Here is a 27,057-nt window from a genome sequence, read left to right as displayed (position 1 = left end):
CAAAGGAACAGCAGTTAAACTGATAGTGGATTTTTGCATCATCAGTGGAAGCCAGAAGACATTGGAAACACAGTTTTAAGGTGTTGAGAGAAAATAATTGCTAATTTAGAAATGCATTCCCAGCAAAAACAATCATTAAAGAATACAACAGTGTTGATAGAGAACAACAGCGTTGTTTGCTGAAATCAGCTTGGGGGTTTCTAGTTCCTCTGTGCTGTTATTTATTGCAAACCATTTCTCAGGGGTGTGTCATTAAATGCAGGCTTAGTCACTCCTCTCCAAAACAAAAGGACTTTGCCTTTTCTGTTTAAATAAGATGACAACAGGAAATGATTTGTGTAATTCATAAAAAAAAGATGAATTTAAAAACAAAACAAAACAAAAAAAGAGGATAAAATAAAACGTTTGTAGATAAACAAAGCTGGAGCAGTTTACCACCCAGAGACCTACTGGAAAGGAACTTCTGGAGGATTTACTTCAAGAAGGAAAAGGATCTCGGAAAGACAGCTTGAGATGCATGAAAGAATGGTTGGCAAATAAAATAGTAAACAAAGCGCTAATTCCAAATAGGCAATGTTTGTCTCAAGTAACAGTAACAGTATCTAATTTGTGGGAATAAAAAAAGGGAAATGTTAGATAACAATAGAATGGAAGTCAAGGTGGGAGAAGGAGATGTAAGTGCAAGAGTCCTAAAGCCCTTTTGTGACTGGAAGGAGAGTAAAGATATTATTTAATTTTAACATCTTGTGTTAGTATGCCTGATAAAATTGCGGGGGTAATTACTAAAAATAAAACCAGAAGGATAAGTTCCAAACTGATAGAAAAATAGAGAAGTAATGAGGGAAGGAGATATTTATCAAAATTTAATCATTGAAAAAGACAAAGAAGGAGAAAGAGGAAACATAAAAATAGAAGAACAAGTAAAAATTTTAAAAATCATACAATAGCATGTTCAAATATATCAATACAACAAATGTAAATGTATTTAACTTGCCAGCCAGTAAAAGAGATTGTCAGTTTGGATAAAAACTGAAAAGCTATGAGCTATTTTCAAGAGATAGGACTAAAACAGAACAACACAGAAGGTTGGAAGTAAAAGGAGGCAAAAAATATATATTACCCAAATACTAACCAAGAACTGGTATCACTCTATGGATATCAGACAAAATAGACTTACAACAGAAAGTGTCATGGGGGCTACTGAAGGTCAAATAGCAAAGATAGAGAAATCAGCAAAAATATAGAAAATTTAAACAATACAATTAACAAGCTTGGCCTAACAACATATGCAGAAATTTTCATCGAACAATTAGAACACATATATTCTTTTCAAGCACACATGGAATATTTTAAAACTGGATGACATACTTGATGGCATCTCAACTGATTTCACATAATCAGTACCACACATGCCAGTTTCTCTGACTGCAAATAAACTGAATTAGAAATTTATAATGAGAGGCTGGTGGGCTGGGCGGGTGGCGGGCGGCCAGGAGCGCACGGCAGACTCGGCAGCCGCGAGTAGTTAGTTACTTGTTAGTCAGTGTCAGTTGCTTGGTGGCGGCGGCCACGGTCACCAGGAAGGGATGGGCCAGCTGGCGATGGTGGTCACCACAGTGGCATGTGTGCCTTTCAGGTATCTGCCCGAACTGGAACTTACGCTGTAAACATTTTTTTGTGGATTCATCTAAAAACCTGAGGTCTCTTCTCATTTATTTAGTGTATATTTTTCTGGGGTTGTTGTTACCCTGTTAGCATTTTGTTCTCTCATTCACCTATTCTCCTCTGGACAAAATGACAAGACGGAAAAAATCACCTCAAAAAAAAGAACAAGAGGCAGTACCGACTGCCAGGGACCTAATCAATATGGACATTAGTAAGATGTCGGAACTAGAGTTCAGAATGACGATTTTAAAGATACTAGGTGGGCTTGAAAAAAGCATGGAAGATATTAGAGAAACCCTTTCTGGAGAAAAAAAAGAACTAAAATCTAACCACGTCGAAATTAAAAGGGCTATTAATGAGGTGCAGTCAAAAACGGAGGCTCTAACTGCTAGGATAAATGAGGCAGAAGAGAGAATTAGTGATCTAGAAGACTAAATGATGGAAAATAAAGAAGCTGAGAAAAAGAGAGATAAACAACTACTGGATCACGAAGGCAGAATCGAGAGATAAGTGATACCATAAGACGAAACAATATTAGAATAATTGGGATCCCAGAAGAAGAAGAAAGAGAGAGAGAGGCAGAAGGTATATTGGAGCAAATTATAGCAGAGAACTTCCCTAATTTGGGGAAGGAAACAGGTATCAAAATCCAGGAGGCACAGAGAACCCTCCTCAAAATCAATAAAAATAAGTCAACACCCCGACATCTAATAGTAAAACTTACGAGTCTCAGAGACAAAGAGAAAATCCTGAAAGCAGCTCGGGAGACGAGACGTAACCTACAATGGTAGAAACATTAGATTGGCAACAGACCTATCCACAGAGACCTGGCAGGCCAGAAAAGACTGGCATGATATATTTAGAGCACTAAATGAGAAAAATATGCAGCCAAGAATACTATATCCAGCTAGGCTGTAACTGAAAATAGAAGGAGAGATAAAAAGCTTCGAAGACAAACAAAAACTAAAGGAATTTGCAAACACGAAACCAGCCCTACAAGAAATATTGAAAGGGGTCCTCTAAGCAAAGAGAGAGCCTAAAAGCAACATAGACCAGAAAGGAACACAGACAATATGCAGTAACAGTCACCTTACAGGCAATACAATGGCACTAAGTTCATATCTTTCAATAGTTACCCTGAATGTAAATGGGCTAAATGCCCCAATCAAAAGACACAGGCTATCAGATTGGATAAAAAAACAAGACCCATTGATATGCTGTCTGCAAGAAACTCATTTTAGATGCAAAGACACCTCCAGATTGAAAGTGAGGGGGTGGAAAACCATTTCCCATGCTAATGAACATCAAAAGAAAGCTGGGGTGGCAATCCTTATATCAGACAAATTAGATTTTAAACCAAAGACTATAATAAGAGATGAGGAAGGACACTATATCCTACTTAAAGGGTCTATCCAACAAGAAGATCTAACAATTGTAAATATCTATGCCCCTAACATGGGAGCAGCCAATTATATAAGCCAATTAATAACAAAAGCAAAGAAACACATCGGCAACAATACAATAATAGGACTTTAACAACCCCCTCACTGAAATGGACAGATTATCTAAGCAAAAGATCAACAAGGAAATAAAGACTTTAAATGACACACTGGACCAAATGGACTTCACAGATATATTCAGAACATTCCATCCCGAAGCAACAGGATACACATTCTTCTCTAGTGCCCATGGAACATTCTCCAGGATAGATCACATCCTAAGTCACAAATCAGGTCTCAACCGGTACCAAAAGACTGGGATCATTCCCTGCATATTTTCAGACCACAATGCTTTGAAACTAGAACTCAGTCACAAGAGGAAAGTTGGAAAGTACTCAAATACATGGAGGCTAAAGAGCATCCTACTAAAGAATGAATGGGTCAACCAGGAAATTAAATAAGAATTTGAAAAATTCATGGAAACAAATGAAAATGAAAACACAGCTGTTCAAAATCTTTGGGATGCAGCAAAGGCAGTCCTAAGAGGCAAGTATATAGCAATACAAGCCTTTCTCAAGAAACAAGAAAGGTCTCAAATACACAACCTAACCCTACACCTAAAGGAGCTGGAGAAAGAACGGCAAATAAAGCCTAAACCCAGCAGGAGAAGAGAAATAATAAAGATCAGAGCAGAAATCAATGAAATAGAAACCAAAAGAACAGTAGAACATATCAACAAAACTAGGAGCTGGTCTTTGAAAGAATTAACAAGATTGAGAAACCCCTGGCCAGACTTATCAAAAAGAAAAGAGAAAGGACCCAAATAAACAAAATCATGAATGAAAGAAGAGAGATCACAACCAACACCAAAGAAATACAAACAATTATAAGAACATATTATGAGCAACTATATGCCAGCAAATTAGATAATCTGGAAGAAATGGATGCATTCCTAGAGATGTCTCAACTACCAAAACTGAACCAGGAAGAAATAGAAAACCTGAACAGACCTATAACCACTAAGGAAATAGAAGCAGTCATCAAAAATCTCCCAAAACACAAAAGCCCAGGGCCAGATGGCTTCCCAGGGGAATTCTACCAAACATTTCAAGAAGAATTAATACCTATCCTTCTGAAACTGTTCCAAAAAATAGAAATGGAAGGAAAACTTCCAAACTCATTTTATGAGGCCAGCATTACCTTGATCCCAAAACCAGACAAAGACCCCATCAAAAAGGAGAATTACAGACCAATATCCCTGATGAACATGGATGCAAAAATCTCACCAAAATACTAGCCAATAGGATCCAACAGTACATTAAAAGGATTATTCACCACGACCAAGTCGGATTTATCCCTGGGCTGCAAGGTTGGTTCAACATCCGCAAATCAATCAACGTGATACAATACATTAACAAAAGAAAGAACAAGAATCATACGATCCTCTCAATAGATGCAGAAAAAGCATTTGACAAAGTACAGCATCCTTTCTTGATCAAAACTCTTCAGAGTATAGGGATAGAGGGTACATACCTCAATATCATAAAAGCCATCTATGAAAAACCTACAGCGAATATCATTCTCAATGGGGAAAAACTGAGAGCTTTCCCCCTAAGGTCAGGAACGCGGCAGGGATGTCCACTATCACCACTGCTATTCAACATAGTATTGGAAGTCCTAGCCACAGCAATCAGACAACAAAAAGAAATCAAAGGCATCCAAATTGGCAAAGAAGAAGTCAAACTCTCACTCTTTACAGATGATATGATACTTTATGTGGAAAATCCCAAAGACTCCACCCCAAAACTGCTAGAACTCATACAGGAATTCAGTAAAGTGGCAGGATATAAAATCAATGCACAGAAATCAGTGGCATTCCTATACACCAACAACAAGTCAGAAGAAAGAGAAATTAAGGAGTCGATCCCATTTACAATTGCACCCAAAACCATAAGATACCTAGGAATAAATCTAACCAAAGAGGCAAAGGATCTGTACTCAGAAAACTATAAAATACTCATGAAAGAAATTGAGGAAGACACAAAGAAATGGAAAAACGTTCCATGCTCATGGATTGGAAGAACAAATATTGTGAAGATGTCAATCCTACCTAGAGCAATCTACACATTCAATGCAATCCCCATCGAAATACCATCCACTTTTTTCAAAGAAATGGAACAAATAATCCTAAAATTTGTATGGAACCAGAAAAGACCCCGAATAGCCAGAGGAATGTTGAAAAAGAAAAGCAAAGCTGGCGGCATCACAATTCCAGACTTCCAGCTCTACTACAAAGCTGTCATCATCAAGACAGTATGGTACTGGCACAAAAACAGACACATCGATCAATGGAACAGAATAGAGAGCCCAGAAATGGACCCTCAACTATATGGTCAACTCATCTTTGACAAAGCAGGAAAGAATGTCCAATGGAAAAAAGACAGTCTCTTCAACAAATGGTGTTGGGAAAATTGGACAGCCACATGCAGAAGAATGAAACTGGACCATTTCCTTATACCACACACAAAAATAGACTCCAAATGGTTGAAAGACCTCAATGTGAGACAGGAGTCCATCAAAATCCTAAAGGAGAACACAGGCAGCAACCTCTTCGACCTCAGCCGCAGCAACTTCTTCCTAGAAACATCGCCAAAGGCAAGGGAAACCAGGGCAAAAATGAACTATTGGGACTTCATCAAGATAAAAAGCTTTTGCAAGGCAAAGGAAACAGTCAACAAAACCAAAAGACAACTGACAGAATGGGAGAAGATATTTGCAAATGACATATCAGATAAAGGGCTAGTATCCAAAATCTATAAAGAACTCATCAAACTCAACACCAAAAGAACAAAGAATCCAATCAAGAAATGGGCAGAAGAAATTAACAGACATTTTTCCAAAGAAGACATCCAAATGGCCAACAGACACATGAAAAAGTGTTCAATATCGCTCGGCATCAGGGAAATCCAAAGCAAAACCTCAATGAGATACCACCTCACACCAGTCAGAATGGCTAAAATTAACAAGTCAGGAAATGACAGATGTTGGCGGGGATGCGGAGAAAGGGGAACCCTCCTACACTGTTGGTGGGAATGCAAGCTGGTGCAGCCACTCTGGAAAACAGTATGGAGGTTCCTCAAAAAGTTGAAAATAGAGCTACCATATGATCCAGCAATTGCACTCCTGGGTATTTACCCCAAAGATACAAAAGTAGGGACCCGAAAGGGTACGTGCACCCCGATGTTTATAGCAGCAATGTCCACAATAGCTAAACTGTGGAAAGAGCCAAGATGTCCATCGACAGATGAATGGATAAAGAAGGTGTGGTATATATATACAATGGAATATTATGCAGCCATCAAAAGGAATGAGATCTTGCCATTTGCAACGACGTGGATGGAACTGGAGGGTATTATGCTGAGTGAAATAAGTCAAACACAGAAAGACATGTATCATATGACCTCACTGATATGAGGAATTCTTAATCTCAGGAAACAAACTGAGGGTTGCTGGAGTGGGAGGTGGGGTGGAAGGGATGGGGTGACTGGGTGATGGACACTGGGGAGGGTATGTGCTCTGGTAAGCACTGTGAATTGTGCAAGACTGTTGAATCTCAGATCTGTACCTCTGAAACAAATAATGCAATATATGTTAAGAAAGAAAAAAAGAAGAAGAAGAATGTAGCAGGAGGGGAAGAATGAAGGGGGGGAAATCGGAGGGGGAGAAGAACCATGAGAGACGATGGACTCTGAAAAACAAACTGAGGGTTCTAGAGGGGAGGGGGGTGGGAGGATGGGTTAGCCTGGTGATGGGTATTGAGGAGGGCACGTTCTGCATGGAGCACTGGGTGTTATGCACAAACAATGAATCATGGAACACTATATCTAAAACTAATGATGTAATGTATGGGGATTAACATAACAATAAAAAAAAACTAATGATGTAATGTATGGTGATTAACATAACATAATAAAAAAAAGAAAAAAAGGAAAAAAATTATAATGAAAAGATAAATATAATTGGATATATTTGGAAATTTTAAAACACACTTTTAAACAACTAAAAGGTCAAAGAAGAAATCACAGGGAAATTAAAAAATGTGTAGAAGCAAATGATAATTTAAACACTACCATGACACCAAAAACCCAGGCAATAACTTCTGTGTATCAGAGGACATAATCAATAGAGTGAAAAGAGAACCATAGAATGGGAGAAAATATTTGCAAATTATTTATTTGATAAGAGGTTAATATCCACTAAACATAAAGAACTACAACTCAAGAACAACAAAAGCAAACAATTGAATTCAAAAATAGGCAAAGGACTTGAATAGACATTTCTCAAATAAGATATATAAATGGCCAATAAGCACAAGAGAAAATGCTCAACATCCTAGTCATTAGAAAAATGCAAATCAAAAACCATGATGAGATACCACTCACACCCATTAAGATGTGAGTAAAAAATTTTTTTTACATAACAAGGATGGGGAGGAATTGGAACCCTTGTGCACTTGGTGGAAATATAAAATGATATAGTTACTATGGAAAACAGTGTGGCAGTTCCTCCAAAAATTAAAAATAGAATTGCTATATGACCCAGGAATTCCACTTCTCAGGACATATCCAAAATAAGTGAATGCAGGGTCTCAAGGAAATATTTGCACATCCCTATTCATAGTAGCATTATTCACAATAGCTAAAATGTAGAAGCAGCTCAAGTGTCCATCCACAGATGAATGAATAAACAAAATGTGGTCTACCATACAATGAAATATTATTCAGTCTTATAAAGGATGGAAATTCTGACACAGGCTGTAACATGGATGCATCTGGAAGACATTACACTAAGTTAAATAGCCAGTCATAAAAAGACAAATATTGTAGGATTCCACTTATACAAGATACCTAGAGCAGTCAAATTCATGGAGATAGAAAGTAGATGGTGGTTGCCAGAGGCTGGAAGGAAAAAGGGAATGGTGAATTATTGTTTAAACTGGTACAGAGTTCCAATTTTGCAAGATGAAGAGAGTTCTGGAGCTGGATGGTGGTGATAGTTGCACAACAACATTAATGTACTTAATGCCACTGAATCAAACACTTAAAGGTGGTTAGGATGGACAAGAACAAATAATACTAAAATTTGTATGGAACCACAAAAGACCCCCAAATAGCCAAAGCAATCTTGAGAAAGAACAGGGTTGGAGGAAGCATGCTCTCTGCTTTCAAATTATACTATAAAGCTGTAGTAATCAAATCAGTATGGTACTGGCACAAAACAGACATACAGATCAATGGAACGAATTCAGAAAACAAATCCATAATTATATGGTCAATTAATCTACAAAAAAGGAAGCAAGTACATAACAATGGGAAAGACAGTCTCGTGCTGGGAAAACTGGACAGCTACATGCAAAAGAATGAAATTAGACCACTTTCTTACACCATATAAAAAAATAAACTCAAAATAAATCAAATACCTAAATGTAAGACCTGAAACCATAAAATTCCTAGAAGAAAACATAGTCAATAAGCTCTTTGACATCAGTCTTAACAACATATTTTTGGATAGGTCTCCTCAGGCAAGGCAACAAAAGCAAAAATAACATGGGACTACATCAAACTAAAAAAATTTTGCAGTGAAGGAATCCATCAACAAAGTAAAAGGCAACCTACTGAATGGAAGAAGATATTTGCAAATGATATATACAAGAAGGAGTTGATATTCAAAATATATAAAAAAAAACTCATACAACTCAACAACAAAAAAGCAAACAACTTGATTAAAAAATGGGCAGAGGACGCGAACAGACATTTTTCTAAAGAAGATGTACAGATGGCCAACTGACACATGAAAAGATGCTCAGCATCACTCATCATCAGAGACATGCAAATCAAGCCACAGTGAGATACCACCTCACACCTGTCAGAATGGCTAGTATCAAAAAGACAAGAAATAACAAGTGCTGGCAAGAATGAGGAGAAGAGGGAACTCTTGTGCACCATTGATGGAAATGTAAATTGGTGCAGTCCCTATGGAAAACAGTATGGTGGTTCCTAAAAAAATTAAAAATAGAACTGCCACACAATCTAGCAATTCCACTTCTGGATATTTATTTGAAGAAAATAAAATCACTAATCTGAAAAGATATATGCAGCCCTATGATTCCTGCAGCGCTAACACAATACCCGAGACATGGAAGTGACCTAAGTATTCACTGATAGATGAATGGATAAAGAAGATGTGGTATATATACACAATGGAATATTGCTCAGTCATAAAAAGAATGAAATCTTGCCATTTGCAATGACATGGATGGAGCTAGAGGGTATTATGCTAAGTGAAATAAGTCAGACAAAAACAAATACTTTTATGTGTGGAATCTAAAAAGCAAATGAACAGACAAAACAAAACAAAGAGACTCATAGATACAGAGAACAAATTGGTGGTTGACAGAGGTGAGGGGGCTAGGAAATGGGCAAAGGAGGTGAAAGGGATTAAGAGATATAAACTTCTAGTTATAAAATAAATAAGTCACAGGGATGTAATGTACAACATAGGGAATATAGTCAATAAAATTGTAATAACTATAGTCACAGAGGGTAATGAGCTTTCGAGGTGATCATTCCGTAATGTATAAAAAAATTGAATTACTATGTTGTATGCCTGAAACTAATATAATATCACTTATAATTTCATTTTAAAAGTTAGGGTGATAAGTTTTATGTTATATGTATTTTACCATAATTAAAAAAATTTAAAACCCACTACTAATCACACCCTGTGAGGTGCAGCAAAAGTGGAGCTTCTAGGGCCAAGGTCTGGCCATAAACGCTTACTTTAGAAACAAAGAAAGGCCAAAAATTAAAGCTAAGTGTCCAATTTAATTAGTTAGAAAGAAGAACAGCAGATAGATCCAAGGAAAGGGAGAAGAGGAGATAAGATCAGAACTGAAACAGATTACATGGAAAGCAAAGAAGCAATAGAGAGCAGTCCATGGAGGCAAGAGATGATACCTGAGAAAGACTAACAAAACAGAGAACCCAGTGGTGGAATGGTAAAGAAAAAAATGAGTAATACTATAGATAAAAAGGGGAAATAATTATAGATACAGCAGAGATTAAAAAGGTAATAGAATAAATAGCTTCCTGGAAATAGTTTTGAAAACTCAGACAAAATGGATGGAATCTCTCTTAATTTACCAAATTAAGAAGGAACAGAAAGCCTTATTAGTCCTGCAAGTATCAAATATATGGAAGTGGTAGTTTGAAATCTTCCCATAAAAAAATCAGGCCTATATGGTTTTATAGATGAATCCTAACAAGCTTTCAAGGAAAACATCACTCTAACTTATTTAAATACTTCCAAAAACCAGAAACAGAGGGAATATTTCCCAGTTTATTCTATGAAGCTAGTATAATTTTGAAAACCAGACAAAGACAGTACCAGAAAAAGAAATTACAAGACCATTTCACTCATGGGTGCAAAAAATCCTAAACAAGATACTAGTAAACTAAATCCAGCAATGCATAAAAGACTAATTTGCTATGATCAAGTTAGGTTTTCATAATAACGTAAAGACGTGTTAACATTAGGAAAGGCAATAGGCAGACAGAAGACATAATAGGCATTTCACAGAAGAAGAAAAACATACAACAAATGACATATGAAGAAAGAGATGCTCAGCTTCACAAGTGATGGAGGAAATGCAATGCCAGACCACAGTGAAATACCATTTTGTACTAAAGTGTTATTAGCAAAAATGGTTAATGTTTCACAATATCCAGGGTTTGAGAAAATGTGGATCAACAGAATTTCTTATTCATGGCTGGTGGGAATATAATTAGTGCAAGCATTTTGGAAAACAAGTTTGCACTTTCTTGTCATAGCTGAAAGGTCACGTATCTTAAGACCTAGCAATTCCATCCCTAGGTACATGCCCAAGAGAAGCTCTTATAATATGTCTCGGGACACATGCGTAGGAAATGTTCATAGCAACCCTGTTCTTAAAAGTAAAAAAAAAAAACCAAAAACAAAACAGAGAAGAAAAATAAAAAACTGAAAACAACCCAGACAGGATCAGGAGGATGAATAAACTGATATATTGGCCCCCAGAATATGATACAGGAACAAAAATGACAAAGTACAGATACATGTGACCACCCAGATGAACGTTGCTAATATAATACTGAATGAAAAAGCAAGCTCTGAAAGCCTATACACAAAACCAGTTTAATAATTTCCAAAAATGAGCAAAACAAAACAATATATTTTTAAGCAGATGTGTGTGTGTGTGTGTTTGTAAATATGAGATAAGACTAAATAACTAAGCAGACAGCCAAAAAATTTAAAATGGAGGGGTAAGTTCGAAGTGCAAGATAGCTGTTACCTGGTCAGTTGGGGAGGGTGGGATTGGGGGGAAGTTGGGGGACCAAGGGCAGATCAGAGGAGGAGCATATTAAGTAGATAGAGGTTTGATAACATTCTAGTTTTTGCATCAGTGATGTATACACAAGCATTCGTTATATTATAAACAAAAATAAAAATAAAATAAAATAAATAGAAATAGGCCTGCATAGACTCATGGGAACAGTGGTACCATGCATCACGCATACAGACAATACATATCCAGATATTGGAGTGCATGGTTGATTCACTTGGTTTTTGATGTAAATGGTCTAGATTATTGCTTCAGTTCCCCACTCTGTCAAGCGTGTGTGGGCATGACCCGATCGGAGCCAGAGACAGGCAGCTAGAGATATCAGACAGACTGATAGTCAACCCAATACTGTCCTCCCGAGGGCTGACATGTATCTATAAATGTGGTGCGGGTGTGAGAAATTGCCCCCTTCTTTGCAGACTGATGGGCCATAACTGGACTGTGTTGTTTGCACACGAGTTGATGTCTCTGGAAGCCCTGATGTGGCAGAAATATTTGCAGGAATTCTACCCTGGAGAAGACCTGAGGGACATGTGAGTTGACTTCAAGCATTTGAAGGGCTGTTACATGGAAGAGGAATGAGCTTGCTCTATTGAGGCTCCGGAGAGCAGAAAAAGAACCAGTGACTGGTTGTGGATTTGGGCAGAGAAACAAGGGCATGCAAACAACGGGAACCCTGTGGGATCTAAGATCCCCGTGTAGTCCCATAGAGGATCTGACTTTTCCACCCTGGGGACACAGAGGGGTCCTTTAGGATTTTTCTGCTTTCCTGTCTCAGAAAAACAGGACAACTTCACGACTTTCCAGACAGTGTGCTAAAATATAAAAATGGGTTGGAGTAAAATGCAAACCTCATGGTAGATGTTTCTGTTTTCTATTTTTATTGATGGACAAGGGATTTTTCTCCATGCCACCCATTAAGTTGGCCACTAGTCACATACTAACCTATGACACTTTCTACATTGTTGTTGAGCACTTCAAATGAGTATGTTCCATGTCTCCAATTAGGATGTAAATTTCTTAAGATCAAGACTTGTTTTATCTTATTTTTGCATTTTCCATAGTGCTTTTCATGGGACAAGAGTTTAATGTGGGCATTTTGGGGCTGATTACCATGGTGTTTGATGGTTTCATTCATTCATTCATTCATTCATTCATTCGACAGCTATTTCTTGTAAATGTGCTTTTCATATTGTGAAGAATGTCAAAATGTGGGTTGGAGATACTTTTGGATGGGGGGTCCATTCACTGGGGGCCTGAGTGTCGGGGTCTGTCTTCAATGTCTCTATTGCCCTATTCCCAGAAAAGCCCGGAAGGCCACGGAGATGCCTCCTGATGTCCCTACCTGGATAGATCCTGAAGAATCCAGTGGAGCTGCCAAAATATTGCCAGGTCAGTGTTGGGTCTCTCTGGAAGTTCTCCACAAAAACAGGGTTCAAGGCTTCAGACATGTAGACTCCATTTAAAATGCCTGGGTCTAAAGGGTGAGATTATAGAAGGAACTGCTGGGGAAACAAAGTTAGAAGCAATAGTGACCAGTTCTTCATCCGCTGACCACACACACACAGCCTGCAGTGATGCTGTTCACAACTGCCTGCTACCTCACACTCGGAGAGCCACACTAACACCCTCTAATCCAGGAACACTGAGCTTTCTCTCAGCCCAGACTTGTGTAGAATCCTTTTTCTTGTTCTTCTCAGTCAAGGAGGGTGGAGACTCAGTTTACACTCTGCAGGGCTTCTCAGGAAAATAGAGGCACAGCATTGAAACTCACAGTACAAGCTGTTCAGAGAGGTCCAGGTGGGGGTGGGGCAGGGAGTTACCTTTGTTGTACACGTTGGTGGGCAACTGCACGCTGCTGATGGAGGTGTTCACCATCAGGTTGCTGAAGTGCGCGTTGGACTCAAGGATAAACTCAGCCCCCAGCTCCACGTAATTGCCGTTCTCGTCCCTCTCGTTGATCAGGACAGAGTTGTAATAGTCAAACTAGGGCGGAAGGGAACGAGCAGGACAGACAGTGTGGACACAAGAGGCCCACAGGGTGAGAGAGAGAAAAAGAAATGGCGCAGGTGAGAGGACTCAGATGTGAGAGATGGGGTCAGACAGACTGATAGCATCCATACCAGCAACACCCATGGACAATTCAGGCAGTACTCTGCATCACGCATACAGACAATACATATCCAGATATTGGAGTGCATGGTTGATTCGCTTGGTTTTTGATGTAAATGGTCTAGATTATTGCTTCAGTTCCCCACTCTGTCAAGAGTGGGCATGACCCGATCAGAGCCAGAGCCAGGCAGCTAGAGATCCAAGGTGAGGTAAAGAGACAGAGCCAGCCTCATGGGTACCACCATATTTTTTTTCCAGTGTGGGGAGCTCCTAGAGACCCAGAATGGTGGTGAGGCTTCTCTCTTTAAGAAACAGCCTGTGACCCCGATGCTCCTCTGAGGAGTCAGCAGTGTGCTTTCTGGCTCTAACATGCAATGTTGGGGGGGTTCCTATCTGTCTACAGTCACTTTCCACTTCACCATCCGTTTGACATACAGAGCTGACCATTTACAATTTCCTCAATCTTGTGTTTTCCAATTTCAGTGTCTTTTCTTTTCCCTCAGCTTCTCCATGCCCTTTCTGCTCAAATCTCCCTCAGCCTGAGGCTGTCCCTACTGCCACCCTGTCTGCAGGAGTGTCTGAGCCTCTGCCCCTTCCCTTCTGTATTCTTTTAACTCTGTTTACCAACTCTCATGGGCTCGTTACATGCCATACGCTAAAGTTATTTGGTCTATGAGCTTCCTGATTTTCTAATCTTTGCAGAGGCTAGCACATTGCAGTTGGGCAGTAAATGTTTATGGAATGGGTGGATTACCACTCTGTCCCCTGCTCCCCAAGTCTTGAGAGTTATCTCTCCTACCTGGTCCATAAATCTCTTCTCAAAAGACCAGAGAGCATTTCAGAATCAAACTGTCGTAGGTTCATACAAATCCTGTGCACATTAAAAGACAGTGTGGGACCTCCCACCTCCCCCCCACCCCCACTCCATATCTTGTACTCAGGTGACCCTGGCCGTTGGTGGGGGTTGGGCCATTAGTCATTATACTCTCCCTGCAGCAGCTCTGGGAGCAGGAGGACTCACCACCAGAGACTCATTGAATTCATGGTTCAGGTCAGCCTCCTCAGCAGCCTCTACCAGATTCTGCAGGACAGGAACACAAAAGGGAGAATGAATAGGCAAAACGAGGTCAACAGGTCTTCAGTAATTTCTCCTGCTAAGAATATACCCAAGAAAACTGAAAAGAGGTACTCAAACACTAACTTGTGCACAATTGTTTATAGCAGCACTACTCACAATGGCCAAAAGGTAAATGCATATTACTCAGTGAAAGCAGCCAGTCTGAAAAGGCTATATCCTGCACTCCAACTACATGACATTCTGGAAAAGGCAAAACTATGGAAACAGGAAAAAGATCAGTGGTAGCCAGAGGTTTGTGGGGAGGGAAGGATGAATAGGTAGAAAACAGAGGATTTTTTAGGGCAGTGAAAATACTCCGTATGATCTATAACAGTGGATATATGTGTCAAAACCCATAGAAGGTACCACACCAAGAGTGAGCCCTCATGTAAACCATGGACTTTGGCTGATAATGATGTGATAATGTAGGTTCATCAATTGTAACAAATGTACCACTCTGGTGGGAAGTGCTGATAGCTGGGGAGACTGTATTTGTGGGGGCAGGGGTATATGGGAACTCTGTACTTTCTTCAAAATTTTGCAGTGATCCTAAAACTGCTTTAAAAATAAAGTCTAGGGGCACCTGGTGGCTCAGTCGGTTAAGCGTCTGCCTTCAGCCCAGATCATGATCCCAGAGTCCTGGGATCAAGTCCCGCATCGGGCTCCCTGCTCCACAGGGAGTCTGCTTCTCCATCTGCCACCCCCCATGCTTGTGCGTGTGCTCTCTCTCTCTGAAATAAATAAATAAAATCTTAAAAAATAAATATAAAAAATAAAGTCTATTAAATGTGTATGTGTATATACATATATTCACATATGTATCTACTGTACACACATACATACAAATATATATATTCAGTAGTCAAAAGATAGAAACAACCCAAATGTTCATCAACTGATGAACATCCCAACAAAATGTGGGATACCCATAAATGGAAAATTTTTCAGCCATAAAAATAAATGAGTTCTGATACATGTTAAGACATGGATGAACCTTAAAAACATGAAGTAAAAGACTCCAGATATGAAACGGTTACATATTGTATAATTCCACTTTTGTGAAATATCCAGAATGGAAAATCTATGGACAGAAAGCAGATTAATGGTTGCCAGGAGCCAGGGGGTGAGGGAATGGGAGTGACTGCTTAATGGGTTCAGGGTTTCTGTTTGGGAGGGATGAAAAGTTCTGGAACTAGATAGTGATGATAGTTTCATGGAGTGTATCTCATGTCACTGAACTATACACTTTAAAAATGGTTAAAATGGTAACTTTTATATTTATTTTATTTTCTTTTTAGAGAGAGAGAGCATGTGAGAGTGTGAGCAGGGGAGGAAGGGCAGAGGGAGAGGGAGAGAGAATCTTAAGCAAGCTCCATGTCCAGTATTGAGCCCAATGCCAGGCTTTATCTCATGACCCTGAGATCATGACCTGAGCCTAAACCAAGAGTCGGATGCTTAACTGATTGAGCCACCCAGGCGCCCCACTGGTAACTTTTATATTATGTGTATTTACCACAATTAAAAAAAAAAAAAAGGACTCCAGCATTACAGAGCATCATGGGAAGTAAGGAAATTAAACGAGACACAGATCACAGGAAGATCCTTTTTCATGGATTGGAAGAATTAGTATTGTTAAAATGACCATACTACCCATCAGCCACAGCAACTTCTTTCATGACACATCTCCAAAGGCAAGGGAAACAAAAGCAAAAATGAACTTTTGGGACTTCATCAAGATAAAAAACTTCTGCACAGCAAAGGAAACAGTCAACAAAACCAAAAGACAACCGACAGAATGGGAGAAGATATTTGCAAATGACATATCAGATAAAGGGCTGGTATCCAAGATCTATAAGGTACTTCTCAAACTCAACACCCAAAAAACAAATAATCAAGTAAAAAAATGGGCAGAAGACATGAACAGACATTTCTCCAAAGAAAATATACAAATGGCTAACAGATACATGAAAAAATGTTCAACATCACTAGCCGTCAGGGAAATACAAATCAAAACCACACTGAGAAACCACCTTACACCAGTTAGAATGGCAAAAATTAACGAGGCAGGAAACAACAAATGTTGGAGAGGTTGTGGAGAAAGGGGAACCCTCTTACACTGTTGGTAGGAATGCAAGTTGGTATAGCCACTTTGGAAAACAGTATGGAGGTTCCTCAAAAAGTTAAAAATAGAGCTACCCTATGACCCAGCAATTGCACTACTGGGTATTTACCCCAAAGATACAGATGTAGTGAAAAGAAGGGACACATGCACCCTGATGTTCATAGCAGCAATGTCCACAACAGCCAAACTGTGTAAGGAGCTGAGATGACCTTCAACAGATGAATGGATAAAGAAGATGTGGTTCATATATACAATGGAATATTACTCAGCCATCAGAAAGGATGAATACCCACCATTTGCATTGACATGGATGGAACTGGAGGGGATTACGCTAAGTGAAATAATCAAGCAGAGAAAGACAATTATCATATGGCTTTACTCATATGTGGAACATAAGGAATAGCACAGAGGACATTAGGGGAAGGGAAAACTGAAGGGGGGGGAATCAGAGGGGGAGACAAACTATGACAGACTATGGACTCCAGGAAACAATCTGAGGGTTTCAGAGGGGAGGGGTGGGGGGGTGGGGTAGCCTGGTGATGGGTATTAAGGAGGGCACGTGTTGTGATGACCACTGGGTGTTATACACAAATAATGAATCATGGAACACTACATCAAAAACTAATGATGTACTGTAAGGTGACTAACATAACATAATAAAAAAAATGGGAATAATAATACCAAAAAAAAAAATGTCCATACTACCCAAAGTGATCTATAAACTCAATGCAATCTCTATCAAAATCCCAAAGTCATTCTTTACAGAAATAGAAAAAACTACTGTAAAATTCATATGGAACCACAGATGACCTTGAGTAGCCAAAACAATCTTGGGCAAGAATAACAAATCTGATTTCACATCACACTTTCCTGATTTCAAAATATATTACAAAGCTACAATAATCAAAGCAGTTGGTATTGGCACAAAATCAGACATATAGACAAATAGAACAGAACAGAGCCCAGAAATAAATCCATACATTTACAATCAACTGATCTTTAAGGTGCTAAATACACACAATGGCAAAAAAATAGTCTCTTCAATAAATGGTGTGGGGAAAACTATTTACATGCAGAAGAATTAAATTGGGCCCTTATCACACACCAAATATGAAAATCAACTCAAAATAAATTAAAGACCTAAGTGTAAGACTTGAAATTATAAAATTACTAGAAGAAAGCATAGAGAAAAAGCTTCTTGACACTGGTCTTTTGGGGGGGGCATATGATATCAAAAACACAGAGAACAAAAGTGAAAATAGAAATGGGATTGCATCACCTGTACCTATTTTTGCTTTTGTTGTCTGCATCAAACTAGAAAGCTTCTGCACACCAAAGGAAATAATCAACAGAATGAACCTACAGTTAGGAAAATTGGAGAGCTACATGCAGAAGAATGAAACCGGACCACTTTCTTACACTGTTCAGGAAAATAAACTCAAAATGGATTAAAGACCTAAATGTGAGACCTGAAACTATAAAATTCCTGGAAGAAAACACAAGGAGTAATTTCTTTGACATTGACCATAGAAACATTTTTCTAGATATGTCTCCTCTGGCAAGGGAAACAAAAACAAAATTAAACTTTTGGGACTACAGCAAAATAAAAGGCTTTTGTACATGAAAGAAACCATCAACAAAACAAAAAGGCAACCTACTGAATGAGAAAAGATATCTGCAAATGATATATCTGATAAGGCATTAATATCCAAAATATACAAAGAATTTATACAATGTAACAGAAAAAAACCCAGAATAATCCAGTTAAAATGGGCAGAAGAACTGAATAGATATTTTTCCGAAGAAGACATCCAGATGGCCAACAGACACATGAAAAGATGCTCAACATCACTAATCATCGGGGAAATGCAGACTAAAACCACAATGAGATATCTCTTTACAGCTGTGAGAATGGCTAAACTCAAAAACACAATAATGAGTGTTGGTGAGGATATGAAGAAAAAAGAACCCTTGTGCCCTGCTGGTGGGAATGCAAATTGGTGCAGCCGCTGTGGAAAATAGTATGGAGGTTCCTCAAAAAGTTAAAAGTAGATGATCCAGTAATTCCACTACTGGGTATTTACCCAAAGAAAATAAAAACACTAATTCAAAAAGATATATGCTTCCCTATGTTTATTGTAGCATTACTTACAATAGCCAAGATATAGAAATAACTCATTTGCTCACTGATAGCTGAATGGATAAAGATGTGGTAAAAAATAAAATAGAATATTACTCAGTCATAAAAAAGAATGAAATTTTGCCATTTGCAACAACATGGATGGACTTAGGGGCTGTAGTGCTGAGTGAAATAAGAAAACTAGTGTAGAAAACTGATGCACAGCAATGTGACTTTAGTTGACAGTATTGTATTGTGTTCTTGCAATTTGCTAAGATGGCAACCTCTCCAACATTTGTTGTTTCCAGCCCTCTTTGGGTGTTCTCATTACACATACAAGAATAAATAAAGGAAGGAAGGAGGGAGGGAAGGATGGAAAGAAGGAGGGAAGGAAAAAGTAACTGTGTGAGGTGATGGTTGTTGATTGGCTTGGTTGAGAAGAGTATTTCACAACGTATATGTATATTTTTGGGTCATCAGTTTGCACACCTTAAATATACACAATTTTTTTTATTCTCAATTATACCTCAATAAGTCTGGGGGGGCGGGGTAGAAAGGACCTGAGCTCCTATTCTGGCTTTGTCAGGGTGCAAGCCACTAAGCCTCTCAGAGTCTCTATCCATACAACTGTATATTAGGTAAAATAATCCAACCCCCAAACCCTAGGATGTGAGGAAGAAATTCCACAGGGCAAAGATAATTTTAGTGCTGCTTTGCAGGAAATTTCCCCATGGATGCCCCTGTAGAAGGGCCTGTGACTGAGGCCCCCACGTAACCCCCAGCAGGAGAGGGTCTGGTGCTTGGAGATCTGCAGAGCAAGCAATCTTTTTGTTGGTTTTCCTCAATTGAAGCCTTGGGAAAGACAGTGCAACCAGAGCCCCAGAGAGCCCAGAGCCCTGGCCTCTGGGAGTGCGCCAGGATTACTTTTGTTCTAGCACCATAAGGACCAGCACCCGAAGTGGTGCATTCCTGCATCCCAATGTCTTTGCCCAGAGAGGTGTTTTAAACAGCACTGCAGATAGAAGGAGGCAGACGTTACTGCCCGTGTTAGTTGTATGTGAGATCAATGTCCTCCTGCTGTAGCCTAGGATGAGCTCTCCAGTCCCCAAGTTGTCTTCTCTGATGCTACGATCCCTCTCCCCTAAGCTGTAGAAAAGAGGCTGCAAATTGTAACTTGTGGGAAAGAAGGCCCCAGCGACTCTGACACTGATGCTTCACAGAAAGTGGGTTTTGATGGGGAGGTGGGGAGTCAGGCAGGCACGCTGGTCAGGCTGAGGCTTGCTCTCTCCCCAACCCCTGCCCTCAGTCTCTCCTGCACAATCTACCATCCTAGCTCCATCTCCTCTCTCCTTGTTTTCCTGGTTCCCCCAAGAGAGTCCTTTTGGGGATAAGACTGGTCTTGGATGGCCAGATTTCTGGCTGGGTGGAGCAGGGACTGTGTCTCTCCAGCCAGCCAGGTCCCCACAGACATTGGGTAGGTGGATGTGCAGTGTGGGAATCATCTGAGCACGAGGCCCAGCACTATAAGTACCTCTGCTGCCTGGGTGGCCTTCAGAGCACGTGGGTGCCATGAAGGGTGGGTTGATATGCAGAAGAGGAGAGCATGGAGGGAGGAGTAGGGGAAGGAGAAAAGGGGAGAGGAGAAAAGGGAGAGGAGATGAGGGAGCTTGCTTTTCGAACTCTCCATCCAGCTATATTCCCTTCCACCCATCAGCCATCCATCCATCTCCCCGTTCATTCAGCTGGTGACCCCTAAAACTCTTACTCTGTACCTGCTCTGTGCCCGTCTCTCAATATGAGGTTGTGATGCAGAACGCTTCTTAACACTGTAGATTGATCCTATTGTATTGGGCATGGTTCCCTCAGGCAGAGCTCAAGTTCCAGCCCCCACCTCTCTTCCCTTTATTCCCAATATTTTCTCCTTTACAAGGATCTTTTGGCTCATGAGGATACAAGGCAGACACTCAAGGTAGGAAGAGGATGGTGTGGGAAAGAGGATAAAGGGGCACAACATTGAGGGTCATTTTGGTGTCATGGGGGCTGGGGTGGAACCCCCCACAAATCATAGAACCTAGAGTACCTTGACAGCCTCTACTTTCCTGCGGAGCATGGCTTCCATGTCCTCTGAGAACTTCCTCACCAGCTCTAAGCCATCCACCTCCGAGATACTCAGACTGGGCTCCACATCCTTGTATTTCTGTGCAGGGGAAGTGGGAGAGATGGGCACCTGTAGTCTTGTATATGATTACGTGTGGCCTCCATCTTCTCAAGTAGTGCATTCACACCTGTGAAGTCTTGTTGACTCGACAAGAGACAAGGACAGCCTATCCCCTTCTGGTATAATCTCCCCCACTAACATTAATAGCTGCCTTTTATCAAAGTTCTCTCTGTTCCAGGAACTCTGGACATTAACGTTGTGGTTAATATCCTTAAAAGGGAGTAGACTGAGGCTCAGAGAGGTCAACAAACTTGACCAAGGTCACACAGCCAGTGAATGGAGGACCTGGGGTGGCCCAGGTCTCCCAGATTTCTTTATGCAAGCATGCTGCCTCCCTGGGGCTGCTCACAGGGACTATGAGACATCAGCTCATCTTTCCCTGATGCCCTGTGGTATCAGTGTGCCCCTGCTCGCAACCGTGTGAACTATAATTCTCACTGCCTGGGCAGAGCTCAGCAGCAGCTGTAAGTATTCACGCTGCTGGAGAACCTAGGAGAGTTAAGAGAGCTGGGTTCAAGTCTACTCTCTGGGCCCGCAAGGAGATAATCTCTCACCTAGTGTTTATGTCACTAATGTCTAATGACCCCATTTGGCAACCTAGTGGCCATGTGACCTCAGGCGAGTTACTCAGTTTCCTCGTCTATAAGATGTGACATCTGCATGGCTTTAGAGCACGCTCATAGAATGCTTTTACCCAAAACGGCCACGTCATTATTGCTGTATCTGCCTTACCCGGGGTTGGAGGGCACAAATGAGAAAATCAAACGGACCTGGTGCTTTGCTGGGTGGAAGCTCCACGTGAGCGGAAGTGGGTCCGAGCTGTCATTGCTAGAGCGGCCTGCAGGGGGCGCGGGAGAGGGAGCTGTCCGCCTGGCCCCACTCACTCCCTCCAGCCCTGACCAGCGGCCGCAGGAAGGGGCTGCAGTGTGGTCATGCGCAGGCATAAAAACCTGAGATTTGCTCTTAGCAACATTTAGAAAATGGCGAAGATCGTACTCACTTCATGAAGTTGTGGTGAGAATTAATTCGTGAATATAAAGCTCTCAGCAAAGGGTAATAATAGAGAATGGCAGGCTGTTATTAAACCCGGTCTGGGAGTTATAAATATCTGAGAAAATGATGTTGTTTATAATCCAGTAAGAGGACAGACTCGGTATCAATCTGCAATAAAGCAATTAATAAATAAAGGCGAGGGGGAGCTGGTGCACCGTCCTGCCCATCAGGCTCCGCTTCCTGCCCGGGCGCCAGGCGTGGGCTAGACCTCAGCGAGGGCCCCATGTGGGCGCTCTGCAGCGCCGGGCATGGCTGGAGGTCCTGAGAACTGGAGGTCTGGGAAGCTCTCCCCGCAGAGGGCCACAGTCCTGCTCATCTACTTCTCCTGCCCAAGCAGCCCCTGCAGGCGTTGTGCCCTTTCTCTGGCCTCCCCGTCCCCGCTCACAGGTGTCACGGCTACATCCCACTCTGCTCACACCTGCTCCCTCTCCCTTTTATTCTTCACAGAATCCCCCGAAATAAATCCCTTGCCCATCTGATTCCATCCCTTGCCGATTTGATTCCATCCAGCCTCTGGGGGATCTGAGCTGACCCTCTGCTCTTGGCCACTCCACCCTACTGCCCCCACTGACTTGCTCTGTGACTTGGGCAAATCATTCCCTCCCTGGGCCTCAGTTCCCCATCTGAAAATGAGGAGAAAGGATTAGATGATCTCTAAGACCCCTTACAGCATGGACATTTGAGGGTTAGAGGACTCTGCTTCTCCGCCAGGAGAAGTCCCCGGTTGACTGCCCTCTGACCACCCTGCAAGCTCCCCGGGTGGGGGTTACCGACCTTCTGCAGCAAGAGTGAGCCGGAGTACTTGGTCACGGTGTTATACAGGTCCCGGCCGAAGGTGTCTGCCCACAGCTTCACTCTGCCGGGCAACAGAAGTGCGCGTGTACACATGTGTACACAGACACACGCGCATAGAAAACAACTGTGTACACACACCCACCGATACACACTCAGAGACACATAATACATAGAGTTTCGCACACATATACATGGATGCTCATATACTCTGACCTATACTCAGAAACACACACAGAGAGCTACCATCCCTCCTGGTTGGGGTGGGAGACCAAGAGGACGCTTTTTGGGCTCAGTAGCTGCCCTGAGGTGGCAGGGCAGACGAGCTGGGAAGCACAGCCTGACCCCAAGCCCCCAAGGGTTCTGATTTGTGAGTGAAGAATGGAGAGGAGAGAAGGGGAATAGGCTGTGGACAGGCCCAGGCCAGGGTGGGAAGGACCCTGAGGACGGAAACAGGAACTGCTTGGCACCACAACTTCTCAATGGACCATGCCCTTCAGTGTGCCCTGCTCAAGGTCACTACCAGCCACCAAATCCTCTGTTGAAACTTCAGAGGGGACATGAGGCTGGGTGCAGAGGAAGAGGCTCTGAGCTTTTTCTGCGGAGGCGAGAGCAGGCCAGGCAGGGAGGGTGTGAGAAGGTCACCCCTCACCCGGGGTGCAGGCAGCTTCATGGAGAAGCCCTGACCTCCCATCCATCCCTGGAAATGCACTAAGATCCCGCCACCTGGCCAGGTTGGTGGCATCCTGCAGTGAGTACACAGGACATCATCTGAGCATCTCCGGATGGAGCAAAATGAGCTTGTCCACATGATCCTGTCAAGGTTGCGTTCATGCAGTAACCAACCAATAATTATTGAGGTCCTACTATGTGCTAGCCATTGCACACAGTGCTGGAGCCACATTGTGGTCCTCACCTTTGTAAAACCCTCAGTGAGAGGGACACCCCTCCACATACAGATAGCATAATACATGTGTGAAGCTGAAGGGCGCCAACAAAGCTTGGGGAGGGGTAGTGGTGGTGCCAGGAGGTTTCTTGGGACAAGTGGGATCTGAGTTCAGTGTTAGAAGTTTGGGAGAGTTGAACTTGCCAAAGAGATTTGGAAGAGATTTCTAGGTAGAGAGTATAGAAGAGCTTGGAGGAGTCAAAATTGACTTCAGGTTTCTAGCTTGGATGGTTGAGCTAATGATGGTGTTATTGAATAAAACTAAGAATATCAGGAAGATCGGAGAGGGGTGGTACAAGTCGGGGAGGGTGGAAGGTGAGGAGGGTCCCTTGTGATATGTAGAGTGGGAGGTTCCTTCCTGTTGCAGGGCTACTGAGTGCCATAGGGCAGGTTGTGCACTGCACAACTCCAGAAGGTGCCAATTGCATTATATCTTGAAAGACACACACTTGAATTTAAAACCTCACATGATCTTCAGGAAGAGCTGTCCATAGGCAATGCGTATGTGAGTCTAACAAGTAGAGGCAGGGCTGAGAGAGTCATTAGCACACAAGTGGGAGTTGAAATTCTGAAGGTAGAGGGATTCTCTCAAGGAGATGTGTAGCATGAGAAGAGCTGTGAGTGGAAGACACACCCTGGGGGACACCAACAATCTCAGGGGCAGGCAGAGGGAAAGGATCGCTTGAGGAGGACAGAAGTTTCATTCAGGTGCCCGAGGAGACCCAGGAGACCCAGGAGAGCTCATTGTCATGGAAGCTGAGTCGTCGAGATTCAAGGAAAAGAGAGTCCAAGGAGAGGAGGCCAGGAATGTCTAGTGGACTGGGCAGGGAGGAAACCTTTGGGGATCTTGGTGGGAACAGATTTGGGAGGGCAGTAGGAGCCTGGCAGGGGGTGGAGGCTGAGGGCTGAGTGGGAAGGGAGGGCATGGCTGGACACGAGGGGATGTGGTGTCATTGGGGTGCACAAGATTGAGGGGGGGATTCCGCAGGGGAGAGAGGAGGGCTGGTGTCAAGGGCCTGGCAGAGATCCAGCTCCAGGGGAGAGGGTGGGGGCAGATGCAGGCAGGTTTGAAGGCCAATAATCTCGGCCAACTGTTGAGGTTTCTACGTCGATGGTCCAGTCTGCAGTTCTCCACAACCAAGACCTGGATTCCAGCTACCTTTACTCAGTACTCAGCCTATCCCCAATGTCTCCTTCTGCCATTAGTTGGTGTGTGTTCTGGGGATAGAAAATTATTCTCTGGGTGCCTGGGTGGCTCAGTCGTTAAGCGTCTGCCTTTGGCTCAGGTCATGATCCCAGGGTCCTGGGATCGAGCCCCGCATCGGGCTCCCTGCTCGGCAGGAAGCCTGCTTCTCCCTCTCCCACTCCCCCGGCTTGTGTTCCCTCTCTCACTGTGTCTCTCTCTGTCAAATAAATAAATAAAATCTTTAAAAAAAAAAAAAAAGAAAAAAATTATTCTCAACATCTCCCTCAGCAACAGACAGTCACACGGCCCCGCAGTGGGGTAAGTGTGGGTCAAGCTGACTTGAGTTTAAATTCTGACACTTCCGTTTACTGCCCATGTGAACGTGGGGAGGTCGCCTAACCTCTCTGAGCTTGTTTCCTCAACCGCGCAGCACCGAGCCAGGCTTCGAAACTACTAGTAGAGGCTCTGCAACCCAGCGTGAACAGTGCTGCTGAAATCCACCACCCACAAAGCTACACACAACACGCATTGTTCAGCCTCCCGGTCCCGAGGGCTGTGCAGACGTGAGGTTGGAAGTGGCTCTGGCAGCCTGACCATCATGCTGGACTTGAGTGGCCAGACCCGGGTATGGACTGAGCGAGCTGCCCCTGCCATCTAGAGTGCTCCGCTCCCCACGTATCTCGGCCATGTCTTTTTTTAATAGGCCCGCCAGAGCAAAGGACTGAAAAACAGACATTCCCAGCAATTCAGCTTTATACCAAAGTGCACGTGACTGATAGCAGATTCTTTCCTGGAGCTGGTCTGAGCGACAGGATGCAGAAGGGGGTCTGGAAGGAGGCAGGAAAGGAAGACGACAACCAAAGTCCAATTTTACTCAGCTCCTGGCTGCATGAGCCATTTGGTCGGTTCAGAGCTGCTATACTCTTTCAGAGTGTCAAAACCCCAATTTCCTCACAAATCCTTAGGGAGCTGTGGTGATTGTTTTGAGCCAGCACAGTCCTCACTCCCAGTGGCCTAATCGCAGCGATTATCCTGGAAGGAGCCTCCCTCTGGCCTGCAGGTGCTCGAGCCGCTGCTTGCCTTCCTGAGGCGTGAGGCCCTCGCGATCACTTCTGCCTGAAACCGGCAGGCGTCCGCGCAGTGGCAGGCGGGGCTCCAGAATGGGAGTCCAGTGGGAAGAGGGGAGGGAAAGGGACAGTGGGCAGTGCAAGCCCCCAGGGGAGAGCTCGAGGGAGGCCAGAGGTCAGGGGTAGGAGGGTGGGCAGAGGCTTGAGCTCTCCAGGGGGAAGAAAGGAAGGCCAGGGCCAGAGGATTCTATGGGGTGGGGGCTGACGCTTACGTTTCCAGAGGAATCTTGGTCTGCCCACGTGTGGGGGACAGGAAGGTGCTGGAGAGCAGCAGGAACAGCATGACCGCGGTCTTCGGCAGGAAGGCCCGGGCCACTGGCCACGGGCAGCAGGGCCTCCTGCGGTGGGGGGCGCTGGTGTCTAGGTGGAACCTGGGGAGTCCTGGCATGGTGTCTCTGTGGGGCTCAGGGTGAAGGGAGGGAGAGAAGAGAGTGGCCTCCGACCACCAGCTCTGTCCGCCTGTCACCCAGATCCTTGGGACGTCCCCAGGCCTTCTGCCTTCCGAGTCCTGGCAAGCCGGGGTTCCCCCAGCTTCCAGTCTTGTCTTGCTACAATGCTTGGCAAGGGCAGGGGCTTCTCTCTGTCCTGCAGAGGAAGAGTGCACAGAGAAGCCGCCCCACCTGACCAGCAGGCTCCAGGAGGGGGCTGATGATCTGCGGCGGGTGGGGGGGGGCGGTTATGACAAAATGAACCCGTTAATCTGCTGGCCTCTCCTCTAATC

The 27,057-nt window shown here is 42.9% G+C and overlaps 1 protein-coding gene across 1 annotated transcript in view; it reads right to left on the bottom strand.

The window, feature by feature from the left end:
- CACNA2D4 (calcium voltage-gated channel auxiliary subunit alpha2delta 4) overlaps window positions 1-26,724 on the bottom strand; it is a 123,964-nt gene extending 97,240 nt beyond the window's left edge. The window contains exons 1-6 of the mRNA XM_036103050.2: window positions 26,549-26,724; window positions 23,060-23,141; window positions 21,095-21,211; window positions 14,678-14,737; window positions 13,368-13,530; window positions 12,890-13,021 (exon numbers count right to left, since the gene is read on the bottom strand). Of these exons, the coding sequence (XP_035958943.1) occupies window positions 12,890-13,021; window positions 13,368-13,530; window positions 14,678-14,737; window positions 21,095-21,211; window positions 23,060-23,141; window positions 26,549-26,724 (730 nt within the window). The remainder of the gene's footprint in view (window positions 1-12,889; window positions 13,022-13,367; window positions 13,531-14,677; window positions 14,738-21,094; window positions 21,212-23,059; window positions 23,142-26,548) is intronic.
- Window positions 26,725-27,057: the final 333 nt, after the last annotated feature.

This window comes from Halichoerus grypus, chromosome 6, assembly GCF_964656455.1.
Source record: "Halichoerus grypus chromosome 6, mHalGry1.hap1.1, whole genome shotgun sequence".
In the NCBI taxonomy this organism is placed as follows: Eukaryota; Metazoa; Chordata; class Mammalia; order Carnivora; family Phocidae; genus Halichoerus; species Halichoerus grypus.
The sequence above is the reverse complement of the archived record's forward strand: the minus strand, read 5'-3'. Positions and strand labels throughout refer to the sequence as shown.